This window comes from Microcaecilia unicolor, chromosome 3 (assembly GCF_901765095.1).
Source record: "Microcaecilia unicolor chromosome 3, aMicUni1.1, whole genome shotgun sequence".
Taxonomy (NCBI): Eukaryota; Metazoa; Chordata; class Amphibia; order Gymnophiona; family Siphonopidae; genus Microcaecilia; species Microcaecilia unicolor.
Window position 1 is genome coordinate 304,532,533 of NC_044033.1, and position 14,283 is coordinate 304,546,815.

A 14,283-nucleotide genomic window follows, 5' to 3' on the forward strand; every position below is an offset into this window, starting at 1 on the left:
GTCTTTGCCAGGGATAGTCCTGTTTCATCAAGTGCAGCTCTTGAAGGCACTGGGAACCTTTGATGACATGAAAGGAAAAACAGCCATGGTCAAATCAAATGACTCAATGGTGCTAGAAAAGACAAAGCACCAGGAAAAGGAAGAGGGAAAAACCTGACCAGAGCGCAGGTGTAAACACAGCCTAGCGAGCATGGTAAAATAAAGAAAACTAAAAAGAGGCAAAAATAATCTAATAAGATAAGGGGAAGGAAAAAAATGAAGAAAAACCTTGAGAGAGGAATATGAAAAAAACAAAAGGAAGGCACAAAAAAGACCGAAGGCCAAACCAGCTATGAGGAGTGGGAATAAACGTGTCCTCTCCTCACCGTGCAAAAAAGAGAACTGCTGGTCCTGCTGTTTTGCAGTGAGTGGGAAGGCAATCACGCATGCGTGGTGGAGCGCATCTCACACTGAAAGACCTGTTTTAAGCTTGTTACAAGCTCCAGACCAATGTGAGAATCATAGGCCTGTTGTCCTTGGAGAAAAGGAATTCTTACTCCCAATTCCTTATAATTCTTCTAGGCAACTTAGGTCTCTTAATTCTCACCGCCTGGTCCTTCCCTCCCCTAGGATGGCGCATTTTGAATCGACCAGGCATTCCGAATTATACTTTCTTGGTCCTAATCTTTGGAATGACTGCCTCCTTATCTACTTAAAACTTTCTTTTCTACTCAAGCTTTTGGACTTCAGCAGTAGAGGGAATTCTCATTTCCCTCCCCCCTTCCCCTGTTTTATGCATATTATTGTCTTAGATGTGTATGTTTGACCTGGTATGCTTGAGGCTTTCCTGTTAAACTTTGGAGTTCATTTCTGGTCTCTTATTTGGTATTTTATTATTGCTTCATTTGTTGTTAACCACCCTGACCTGCTTGTTCAGATAGGGCGGTATACCACATTTTAATAAACATAAACATATCATATCAAGAAAAAGCCAAAGTAAAAAAAAATAGTTTTAAGAAGCACTTTAAATTTCTTTAATGATGATTCAGAGCGAATACATAGCAGAAGACCATTCCACAAGAAGGGTGCCAAAAAATAGAAGGCACTTTTCCGAACAGCCTCATAGTATGCTTGCTTATGTAATACAAAAAGCAATTAATGTGTAAATTAGCATATGCTAACTGTGAGTATGCTTGTGCAGTAGCAGTTAAAGCATACTAATTTGCATATTAAGGGTCAGATTCAGTAAATGGCACTCAAATTTAGGCACTGGGAAAAATCTGCGCTAAGCGTTATTCTATAAAGGGCACTCCAAGATTCCCATGCATAACTTTGGGTGTGAGAACTTATGCCTGCTGTAACCTGGTGTAAATCCTGACGTGTAAGTTGGGTGCATTACCCTGGCAATCTATAACACTGTGCCCAAATTTTGGTTCTCCGGCAGGTTTTTCATATGCTGGTTACTGCTTCCAAAGTTACTGTTGTTCCCGCACTGTTTTGGTGTCCTTTGACTACTCTTGAGACTACCACCCTAGACATAGGGAATTTTTAGGACTCGATTGACAAAACTGAACATCATCTAATTGGAGAGACCCCTGACGCAGGTGGTTTCGCTGAAACATGGACCATGTTGGGTCTGTTCAATAACATTCTGGGTTGATGCCCTCAACCTTGAAGGCTCCTTGTGCTTTTGGTTCCGCTCCTGTGTTGAGTGTACTTCAGATTCCCTCTTCTGTGTTTCTAGTAACCCTATTGAAGTACACACAAGACAATTTAGGAGTGCATCTTGCCCTGATATGACTATGTTATGTCTATCTAATAATCCACTTCCAACCCTACATAATTCACTTATACACTCTTAGTAGTAACAATTGTAAAAATGTATTATTCTGTTAATATTACTACTACTACTACCAGTGCTTTTTTTGTAGAAAAAAAGGTGCCGGTACTCATTGTGGGCGGGGTCACCACACATGGCACCGCCCCTATTATAGCCACACCCACATTAGCCACAGCCCTTATACCAGCCATAGCGCATATAAACAGACATCATTGAAAATATTATACTAGTATAGGAGAAAAAATAATGTGATTTTTTTTCATTATAAATAATTTCTGTAAGCTGTTACAGCTCCAGTATATCCAGTGCAAAATAAGACAAATTCCAAATACTAAAATGAAAATAAAATGATTTTTTTCTACCTTTGTTGTCTGGTGACTTTGTTTTTCTATCCATATTGGTCCCAGTCTCTGATTCTGCTGCTCTCTATCTGTTCTCTTAACTCCGTTTCCAGGGCTTCCTTTCCATTTATTTCTTTACTTTCCTCCTTTCTTCTTCTTTTGTTGCCCTGCATCCATAAGTAAAAGCTGGGTCCTCCTCCATGGAATTGACTGGAGGAGGTATAACATGGTTCCAGCTTTTGCCTATTTTCTCCATCCATGTGCAGTTTTTCTCCTCTCTTCCCTTTCCCTCATCTCCATCCATGCGCATCTTCTTTTTTCTTTCCTCCCCTCCATTCATGTCCAGCACTTCTCCACTCTCTTTCCCTCCATCCATGTCCAGCATTTCTCATCTCTCTTCCCTCATCTGTATCCATATAAAGCAATAATTCTCTCTCCCCTCTCCTCCATCCAAGTCAGCATTTCTCCTCTCTCCTAGCCAACTCCTCCATCCATCCATGTCCAGCAATTCTCCTCTATCTCCTGCTCTCCTCTCCATCCATTTCTAGCATTTCTCCTCTCTCCCCTCTCATCCATGTCCAGCAATTCTTTCTTCCCTGTCCTCCCCTCCCCGTCCAGCGATTCTCCTCTCTCCCCTCCATGTCCAGAAATTCTCTCTTCCCTGTCCTCCCCTCCCCGTCCAGCGATACTCCTCTCTCCCCTCCATGTCCAGAAATTCTATCTTCCCTGCCCTCCCCTCCATGTCCAGCAATTATCTCATCCCTGCCCTCCCATCAATGTCCAGCAATTCTCTCTCCCCTGCCCTTCCCTCCCATCCCATGTCCAGCAATTCTCTCTCCCTTGCCCTTCCCTCCCATCCCATGTCCAGCAATTCTCTCTCCCCTGCCCTTCCCATGTCCAGCAATTCTCTCTCCCCTGCCCTTCCCTCCCATCCCATGTCCAGCAATTCTCTCTCCCCTGCCCTTCCCCCCATCCCATTGATTTCCAGCAATTCTCTTTCCCCTGCCCTTCTCTCCCATCCCGTCCAGCAATTCTCTCTCCCCTGCCCTTCCCATGTCCAGCAATTCTCTCACCTCTGCCCTTCCCTCCCATGTCCAGCAATTCTCTCTCCCCTGCCCTTCCCTCCCATCCCATGTCCAGCAATTCTCTCTCCCCTGCCCTTCCCTCCCATCCCATTGATTTCTAGCAATTCTCTCTCCCCTGCCCTTCCCATGTCCAGCAATTCTCTCTCCCCTGCCCTTCCCTCCCATCCCATTGATTTCCAGCAATTCTCTCTCCCCTGCCCTTCCCTCCCATCCCCATTGATTTCCAGCAATTCTCTCTCCCCTGCCCTTCCCTCCCATCCCATTGATTTCCAGCAATTCTCTCTCCCCTGCCCTTCCCTCCCATCCCATGTCCAGCAATTCTCTCTCCCCTGCCCTTCCCTCCCATCCCATTGATTTCCAGCAATTCTCTTTCCCCTGCCCTTCTCTCCCATCCCGTCCAGCAATTCTCTCTCCCCTGCCCTTCCCATGTCCAGCAATTCTCTTTCCCCTGCCCTTCCCATGTCCAGCAATTCTCTCCCCTGCCCTTCCCTCCCATTGATTTCCAGCAATTCTCTCTCCCCTGCCCTTCCCTCCCATCCCATGTCCAGCAATTCTCTCTCCCTTGCCCTTCCCTCCCATCCCATGTCCAGCAATTCTCTCTCCCCTGCCCTTCCCTCCCATCTCATTGATTTCCAGCAATTCTCTTTCCCCTGCCCTTCTCTCCCATCCCGTCCAGCAATTCTCTTTCCCCTGCCCTTCCCATGTGCAGCAATTCTCTCTCCCCTGCCCTTCCCTCCCATCCCATTGATTTCCAGCAATTCTCTCTCCCCTGCCCTTCCCTCCCATTGATTTCCAGCGATTCTCCCTCCCCTCCCCTCCCATTACTTCCAGCGATTCTCCGCCTCTCTCATGCCCTCCCATCGACGTGCAGCGATTTTTCCGTCCCTCCCCTGCCCTCACCTCTCTCATATCCAGCGATTCTTCGTCCCCCAGCGTCCTCCTTCACTGCCTGCCAGCCAGTCGGACTCAGTCAGAACCGAACGGTGCAGGCAGCGATTGGCTGGCAGCGTCGTAGCTTCCCTCTGCAAGTCCCGCCTATGCGTAAACAGGAAGTTGTAGGCGGGACTTGCAGAGGGAAGCTACGACGCTGCCAGCCAATCGCTGCCTGCACCGTTCGGTTCTGACTGAGTCCGACTGGCTGGCAGGCAGTGAAGGAGGACGCTGGGGGACGAAGAATCGCTGGATATGAGAGAGGTGAGGGCAGGGGAGGGACGGAAAAATCGCTGCACGTCGATGGGAGGGCATGAGAGAGGCGGAGAATCGCTGGAAGTAATGGGAGGGGAGGGGAGGGGAGGGGAGGAGGAGAAAAAGGTGCCGGTACGCCGTACCGTTGCGTACCGGCACAAAAAAAGCACTGACTACTACTATTTAGCATTTCTATAGCGCTACAAAGCACCTCTCTGCATCTATATTCTGAAATTCTTATTCTATAATGTGTATATGTCATTGTAACATTTTGTAAGCCACATTGAGCCTGCAAATAGGTGGGAAAATGTGGGATACAAGTGCAGCAAATAAATAAATAGAATTGTGTGCAGGCAGATCCGCATCCAAATTCTAATTAGTGCCAATGAATTGATTGTTAATGGCTCATTAACTAATTAGTTTGTGTGCAGATCTGGTCTCCGTGCCCAAATTTGGGTGACCTATCTAGAATCCAGGGGTAAGTGCTTAGCACACCTTAGTAGAAGACACCCCAAGTATATATATACAAAGACATTAATGGAAGAGGCCTGCACAATAATGAATATCTTTAAACCTTATCTTATCATCAGTGTTTTCAACAGAAAAGTTCCCTGGTTAGACAGGCTTTACATTATATTGAGCATTACGCACTTTGACTGGAATGCAGAATGGTTAGTTAAGCACATGAGATTATGGTATGAAGCTGAAACAAGGAAGATTCAGAGGAAATGTGAGGAAAGGCTTCTTTACTGCGAGAGTAGTAGATGTGTGTCCTTGCTGAGATGGTGGCAACTAAAAGAATGGCAAGGTGAAGGTATACTTAGAATAGATAACAAAGTGTGGTAACAAGGACAAGAATGGTCATCAGTGGAATCTGCTCTTAACACAGTAGACAGGGGCCAGCTGGGCAGACTAGGGGGCTGATGCTCAAAAGTATAGATGTTAATGTGTGGCTGCTGAAACCATTACCACAGACCACACTTAAATGCATTTAAATGTGGCCATTAATTACCCTGCAGTTATGCTCCACCCCCCCCCCCCCCCAAAAAAAAAAAAAAAAAAGTATGTCGGCCTCATTTAGCACAGGAAACTTTGCTAAGTCCAGGGCAGAGTAGAAAGGTTTGTTGAGAGGTGTGGTGTCTAGTGATACCCCTTCTCTCCCATCCAACCTGACCACCCTGCCCTGGACCCAGCTTAAAAATACAGCCCCCCCATCCCTTTCCTCAAACATTACAAAAATGCCATGGAGGTCCAGTGGACCCAGGTCCTTAATGTTAAAGCCCTGGTGGTTTAGTGGATCCCCAGCCCTTCACTCTCACAGCTTTTCTCTCACTCCTATGTCCCAAAAAATCCCTGATATTCTAGTAGGAATCCTACCCACCCCAGGCCTAACCTCACCCAGCCCCATACCTCGAAGGAGGCATGAATGATGCCCACTTGCTCCTAGCTCCAAGCGCTACCATCTGCATATTGGCAGTGCCCAACCTTGCCCAGTGCATCCTGTGTACCAAATAATGGAGAAACTCCCCTATATGATAGATAGGCCCCGCCTAGTGCATCCACAGATGCACAAGGCAGGGCACTGCCATTATGTAGATGGTGGCGCCTGGAAGCAGGAGTGAGTGGGCATTGCTCCTGCCGCCATCGAGGCACCTGGGATGAGTGGGGATCCCACTAGACTACCAGGGATTTTACTGAACTTCAGGGGAAGGGCTATGAGAGTGGGGGACTCGAGGTCTACTAGACCACCAGGGCTTTTTTGTAAGGTCTGGGTTTATGGGGCCGGGGTGGGTGCCACTAGACACCAGGGATATGTTTGGGGGGGGGGGGGGGGGGGGTAGGAAGAGGTATTGGATTGGGTTGAGGGTAAGGGGCTGATGCATACTGCAGCATGCTTGTGTTTTTTTTTTAAATGTCAACTTTCCTGTCAGTGCCTGAGTCAGTCACTGCTCAGGCACTGACAGGAATGTTGATATTTAGCGTAGAGCAGCAGAGTCCTGTCATGATTTTAACTTGGCATTACATTTGCATGCTCACTGATTTGAGCATGCCACAGCAATTTTCACTCTACTGCGAACCTTTGATTATTGGCTCCTGGGTGGGCAAATAGGTCCAATCTATTGACTGCTATTTTATTATGCTGTTCCCAGAAAATCCCTGTTTACAATGGAGAACTAAAGTACATTAATGTAGAGATAAAGATCTGCAAATTATTACCAATGAATGCCTAAATAGCGATCTTATAGTTTGGGATTAGTGCAGCTAGTAAATGGCCTGGCTGGGTTAAAGAAGCATTGCGTTCAATTCTGGTTGCCATAGCTCAAAAATGATACAGTGGAATTAGAAAAGTTCAAAGAAGAGCGACCAAAATGATAAAGGGGATAAAGGGGATGAAATCCTTTCATATGGTTAAAAAAGTTAGGGCTCTTCAGCTTGGAAAAGAGATGGCTGAGGGGGGATATGATTGAGGTCTGCAAAATCCTGAGTGGTGTAGAATTGGGTAAAAGTTAATCGATTTTACACGCTTTCAAAAAGTACAAAGACCAGGGAACACTCAATGAAATTACATGGAAATACTTTAAACAAATAGGATGAAATGTTTTTTTACTCAAAGACTAGTTAAGCTCTGGAACTCATTGCTAGTGGATGTGGTAACAGCGGTTAATGTATCTGGGTTTAAATAATAATAATAAAAATTTTTTATTTATAACCCGCTATATTTATAAAAGTCTAAGCAGGGAACAAATCACATACAAAATATAAAAGGACAGACCAGTAAAAATTATTTCTTTACACAACATACTATACAAAAATTACTATCCAGCTCATTTTTGAAAGTGATCACCGGCCATTTCCCGACATAAATCGGGAGATGGCCGGCGATCTCTCAAAAGCGGCAAAATCAGTATAATCGAAAGCAGCGTTTTTGACAGCATCGCTGCTTTCCCATCGCCTCGCCAGCGAAAGTTCAAGGGGGGGTGTCGGCGGCTTAGCGAAGGCGGGACATGGGTGGGCATGGGCGTGGCTACCAGATGGCTGGCTTTCGCGGATAATATAAAAAAAAGCGGCGTTAAGCAGTATTTCGCCGGGTTTACTTGGTCCTTTTATTTTCACGACCAAGCCTCAAAAAGGTGCCCCAACTGACCAGATGACCATCGGAGGGAATGGGGGATGACCTCCCCACACTCCCCCAGTGGTCATCAACCCCCTCCCACACTAAAAAAATACAAATCAAAACCTTTTTTTTACCAGCCTGTATGCCAGCCTCAAATGCCGTACTCACCTCCATGACAGCACAATGTGTTCTATCCTCTGACAGCCTTTCCCTGGTTGTGATGTGGCTCTCGGGTGAGTGTGACACCTTTTCTGTTAGGTGCACTGCAGAGTCACATCAGCAATGCATTGTGGTGGGTGTAGGGTAGTGGGCTCTACTCCCATGGTGCTTTTCCCCCTGCTAACTGGGTCAGAGTGTGCCCTGTTTTGTTTCCAGTAGTCCATGAGGTAGTGGCCATTTTTGTAAGCCAGTTTTAGATCCCTTTCATGTGTTACTCACGTTAGAGAACTTAGTTCTTACCTTAAATGTGGCTGAAAGAGGGCATTGTACACCATTCTGCCAGCTCTGACCTACTGCTAATCTCAGTACCAGGGAGACTCTTTGCCAGTGGGGCACAACCTCTGATCTGCAGTTAACTGTGAGTAAACGTGCTTATTCAAATAAAGGACTTTTTCAAAGAGATTAGTCTTCAAGTGTGAACTGGTGTGCTAAGGTTATACAGCAGCAACAAGTCCTAGAGGCCTGCATGTATGCAGGTCCCTGGAGCACTTTTAGTGGGTACCGCAGTGCACTTAAGGCAGGTGGACCCATGCCCATCCCCCCTCTAACTGTAACACTTGTGCTGGTAATAGGAGCCCTCCAAAACCCACTGTACCCACATGTAGTTGCCCCCTTCACCCCTAAGAGCTACGGTAGTATTGTACATTTGTGGGTAGTGGGTTTTGGAGGGGGGGTTGGAGGGCTGAGCACCCAAAGTAAGGGAGCTATGCATGTGGGAGGTTTTTCTGAAGTCCACCGCACTGACCCCTAGGGTGCCCAGTTGGTGTCCTGGCATGTGAGGGGGACCAGTGCACTACAAATGCTGGCTCCTCCCACGGCCAAATGCCTTGGATGTTGCCGGGTTGGAGATTGCCGACATTTTTTTTCCATTATCGCTGAAAAACTAAACCGGCCATCTCAAACCCGGCAAACTCTGGCATTTGGCCGGGCTAAACCGTATTATCAAAAAAAGATCTTTTTCGATAATATGGTTCTGGCCAGCTGTAGTGCCGCCGCCAAAATAGATCGCCGGCAATCTATTTCACCGGCGACGTTCGATTATGCCCCTCTATGTTACTCTAAAATTAAAACATACGGCAGATTAAAATTTACATAGTATTAAAATAATATCATACATCAGAGGAACCAAAAGTCTGAAGAAATAAATGAGTTTTCAATGTTTTTTTAAACTGATCCATATTTTGTATTGAATGAAGTTCAATGGGCAAAGCATTCCATAATTTCGGACCTTTGATGTAGAAAATAGAAAATCTACATTCTTCCAAATAAACCTGACGGAATGAAGGCACATCAAGTAGCTGTTTCTGAGATGATCTCAGAGAACGAGTAGGTTGATAACATCTTAGAGTGGCACTAAGAGTTGGTTTAAAAAAAGGTTTGGACAAATTCCTGGAGGAAAAGTCCATAGTCTGTTATTGAGATGGGCATGGGGGAGGCCACTGCTCGCTCTGGGATTGGTGACATGGAATGTTGCTACTATTTGGATTTTTGCTAGGTGTAACCTGGATTGGTCACTATTGGAAGCAGGATACTGAGCTAGATGGACCACTGGTCTGATGCAGTATGTCCATTTTTATGTTTTTAAATTCAGTTCAACTTGTGTTTTCAACTAAATTAAAGTAGACTACCATTGATAGTTTTATGTATATCAGATTGTTATTTGAGAATTTAATGATTTCTTCATATATATTTCCTCATATTCTCTGCATGGTCTCATGCACACCAGAGGAAAGCTTGGTGCGCCAGCTAGAGGCAGAAATGCCTACAACATATTGGTTAACCAAAAACAAACATTTTTGCACCATTCTCAAACTTCCCTTCCCCCATCATTTTTCACTGGGATATTAAACTATCTCCTCCTTTTAAGAGCTTTTCAATATTGGCATACACTTCATGTAGACATGAGGTCAACAGCTAGTTTTAAGAAAGAATCTCTTATAAATTGCTTGGGCAACTGTTTATGTGATATAATTACTACACTTCCATTTCCAAAATGAGTTTAGGTTCATTGATGAATTAACCACCACTAAAGAACTTAAATACCCTCAATCCTTCTTTAACTCATGTCTTTACTTCATGGTTTATGAATAAATCACTATGTTAGATTGAGCAATTAATTTCCACTTCTGTGTCCTCTTAAAATACTCACTGGCCTGAGGACTCTCTTGACCTCTTTCAGGACGGCATCCACATTGTGCACTGAGCACAGCACCAGGGTGCAGACCACCACATCCACTGAGGCAGTAGCCACCTGGGACATCTCTTCCCCAGAGGCCACCAGGAAGTGCTCGCACTGCACATGCCTATTCTCTGCTAGGCTCTTGCTCAGGTACTGCTGGAAATTGGGATTTGGATCCAGGCAGATCACGCTGCAGCCCTGTGGGTAAAACTGGAAGTTAGTGCCGGTGCCACTGCCGATTTCCAGGAGGACAAGCTCCTCTGAGGGGCCCGCAAAGTCCCCTAGGTTACTGAACAGCTCCTTCTTGTACTGATGCATCTTCTTGTTGTACATGACAGATATTTTTTCAAGGAAGTACGGGAATATTCTTTTATTCAGTGGTCTCCAGAGTCCAAGGAAGTCCAGTAGATATACTGGCAGTAATAGAAGCCTACCAGCAATCTGAAAGAGCAGTATCAACAGCTTCATGATTGCAGGGAGACAGGAGACTGCACATGAACACTGCTTGCAAGAAAAGAAATGTGGAAATACATGGGTGGAGATAGGTATCTCAGATTTTTAGCTTTTCTGCTCCACCCTCAGACAATCCTATTCAGACTAGGAGCCTCCTCTATACTGCTGTTCTGGCTTGAGCTGGAAAGAAGTCATTTTGTATGCAATGAAAGATGAATAAGGAATAAAAGTAATTTACAAAAGTGGGTGAAAACAATCAACCATTGTGATTTTCAATCCAGTATTCGGATAAGATATCCGGTAACTAAGGTCAGCCTTCTTTGCGTCCTAAATTATCTGAATAAGTTATCTGCATGATGGACTGAATATTGCTGTGTGAGGGGGTCTATAGGAACCTGCTGCTTCCCCTTAACGATACTCTCTCATAGCACTAACTCATAGTTGCAGAACCACCTTAGACTTCCACCCAGGTGGGAGGTGACACATGAAAGGTGGAACCGGGAGGGCATAACCCAGGAAGTATAAAAGCTCAGGTAGGGTTACCATATGGCTCCAGAAAAAGGCGGCGGACACATTGATCCAGTCCAGGTTTTGCTTCCATTGAAAGCAATGGAAATAAAACCCAGACTGGCTCAATCTGTCCTACTTTTTCTGGAGGACAAAGTTTCCAGTTCCGTGGTATTCCCCTATTTTTCTCCTCAATTTGGACATTTAACCAGATAGTGAGGCCACACACTCACAATAACACCAATCATATATCCTGTAACAATGAGTGCTAGATACAGCATTGGCAAATTTCATCACACATCCCATTCAATCCTTAAAAGTTCAAAAGAACCACTCTCAGAGATGCATTAATATGCATGAGCTGGCATTTATTCAGTGTCTGATCTTGTTATGCAGTTGCTAGTGTGCAGTGAGTAATCATAGAAATGTTTTGAAGATTATATCTAAAGTACAATGAAATCTCTTCATATTTATTTATTTGCTGCATTTTTACCCCATATTTCCCCACCTATTTGCAGACTCAATGTGGCTTACATTACCGTATTTTTCGGACTATAAGACGCACTTTTTCCCCCAAAATTTGGGAGGAAAATGGGGGGTGCGTCTTATAGTCCGAAGGTAGAGATTTGGCAAGCCGCCCTCCCTCCCTCCGAGTTCGGGATCGCCCAAACGTCATAAACCCCGCCTCTGTCACCATTAGCCCCACCCCCGCCGGCCGAAAAACCGCCCCAAAACCCGCCCAAAAAAACGAAAACCAGCCCAAAAAATCGCAACCCGCCGCGGGCAAAAGTTTCCCACCGCCCATCTGGCAACCCTTACCTCCTCCCCCCGGCCCTGTCACCACCTCTCCCCTTACTCACGCGATCTTCCCTGGTGGTCTAGTGACGTCGGGGCAGGAAAGAGCCCCCTCTTTCCTGCCCAGCGCGCTGCTCTCCATCCTCCTGTATGCTGCCTGACGGTCTCGGCGAGATTCAAAATGGCCGCCGAGACCGTCAGGCAGCATACAGGAGGATGGAGAGCAGCGCGCTGGGCAGGAAAGAGGGGGCTCTTTCCTGCCCCGACGTCACTAGACCACCAGGGAAGATCGCGTGAGTAAGGGGAGAGGTGGTGACAGGGCTGGGGGGATGAGGTAAGGGTTGCCAGATGGGCGGTGGGAAACTTTTGCCCGCGGCGGGTTGCGGTTTTTTGGGCTGGTTTTCGTTTTTTTGGGCGGGTTTTGGGGCGGTTTTTCGGCCGGCGGGGGGTGGGGCTAATGGTGACAGAGGCGGGGTTTATGACGTTTTGGGCGGGGTTTGCCGACGTATTGGGCAGGGCGATGATGGTGGGGGCGGGGCTGATGGCGTCGGGGGTGGGGTGATGACGGAAGGGATGGGGCTGATGATGGCAGGGGCGGGGGTGATGACGGAAGGGGCGGGGTTGATGACGGCAGAGGTGGGGGTGATGACAGAAGGGGCGGGGGTGATGACGTCGGGGGTGTGGTGTGTGCGGTTTTTGGGCGGGTTTTGGGCTGTTTTGGGTGGGAATTTTTTTTTTTATATGGCAACCCTGAGGGCGATCCCGAACTTGGAGGGAGGGATTCGGACAAGACGCACCGGAGCACCTAGGTTTTAGAGGAGGGAAAAAGCAAATTTTTTTTTTCCCTATTTCCCTCCTCTAAAACCTAGGTGCGTCTTATGGTCCGGTGCGTCTTATAGTCCGAAAAATACATAGTTACATAGTTACATAGTAGATGACGGCAGAAAAAGACCTGCACGGTCCATCCAGTCTGCCCAACAAGATAACTCATATTTGCTGCTTTTTGTGTATACCCTACTTTGATTTGTACCTGTGCTCTTCAGGGCACAGACCGTATAAGTCTGCCCCGCACTATCCCCGCCTCCCAACCACCAGCCCCACCTCCCAACCACCGGCTCCACCTCCCAACCACCGGCTCCGGCACAGGCACAGACCGTATAAGTCTGCCCAGCACTATCCTCACCTCCCCACCACCAGCCCTGCCTCCCAACCACCGGCTCTGGCACAGACCATACAAATCTGTCCATCACTATCCCCGCCTCCCAACCACCAGTCCCGCTTCCCACCACCGGCTCTGGCACAGACCGTATAAGTCTGCCCAGCCCTATCCCCGCCTCCCAACCACCAGCCCTGCCTCCCGATCTTGACTAAGCTCCTGAGGATCCATTCCTTTGGCACAGGATTCCTTTATGCTTATCCCACGCATGTTTGAATTCCGTTATCGTTTTCATTTCCACCACCTCCCGCGGGAGGGCATTCCAAGCATCCACTACTCTCTCCGTGAAAAAATACTTCCTGATATTTTTTTTGAGTCTGCCCCCCTTCAATCTCATTTCATGTCCTCTCATTCTACCACCTTCCCATCTCCAGAAAAGGTTCGTTTCCGGATTAATACCTTTCAAATATTTGAACGTTTGTATCATATCACCCCTGTTTCCCCTTTCCTCCAGAGTGTACATGTTTAGTTCAGCAAATCTCTCCTCATACGTCTTGTAACGCAAATCCCATACCATTCTCGTAGCTTTTCTTTGCACCGCTTCAATTCTTTTTACATCCTTAACAAGATACGGCCTCCAAAACTGAACACAATACTCCAGGTGGGGCCTCACCAACGACTTATACAGGGGCATCAACACCCCCTTTCTTCTGCTGGTCACACCTCTCTCTATACAGCCTAACAACCTTCTAGCTACAGCCTCCGCCTTGTCACACTGTTTCGTCGTCTTCAAATCCTCAGATACTATCACCCCAAGGTCCCTCTCTCCGCCCGTACCTATCAGACTCTCCCCGCCTAACACATACGTCTCCCGTGGATTTCTACTTCCTAAGTGCATCACTTTGCATTTCTTCGCATTGAATTTTAATTGCCAAACCTTAGACCATTCTTCTAGCTTCCGTAGGTCCTTTTTCATGTTTTCCACTCCCTCCGGGGAAATACGAAAAATACGGTATATTGCAAAAGATATAATTATGAACAGAGTAAGAGGTTTGTTCTAATTTAACATATTACTGTGTAAGAAATAAGGTAGATAGGTCTGTAGAATGATTTACATAACACATAATAAAAAACAGTAAAATATAATGATCAATAATGATAATATGACTAATATAATCAATATATATTGATATTAGATTATATATATATATACTAGCAGAAAAGGCCCGTTTCAGGGAGAAATGAAACGGGCACTAGAATTGTCCCCCCCTCCCCCAGGTCCAGATTCACCCAGTTCCAGACTCCCCCATCGGAGTTGCAGAGCCGTCCCTTTCGCTCCGAGTTGCAGACCCCACCTCCGTGCCTTCGTCCCTGCACTTTCCGCCCCCCCCCCCCCGGAGGTGCTGCCCCCCTGTGTGGCCGTCGCATA

At 46.5% G+C, this 14,283-nt stretch overlaps 1 protein-coding gene across 1 annotated transcript in view; it reads right to left on the bottom strand.

Moving 5' to 3' along the window:
• METTL7A (methyltransferase like 7A) overlaps positions 1–10,464 on the bottom strand; it is a 57,465-nt gene extending 47,001 nt beyond the window's left edge. Inside the window, exon 1 of the mRNA XM_030198267.1 lies at positions 9,914–10,464. Within this exon, the coding sequence (XP_030054127.1) occupies positions 9,914–10,411 (498 nt within the window). The 5' untranslated portion in view covers positions 10,412–10,464. The remainder of the gene's footprint in view (positions 1–9,913) is intronic.
• Between the last annotated feature and the right edge of the window lie 3,819 nt (positions 10,465–14,283).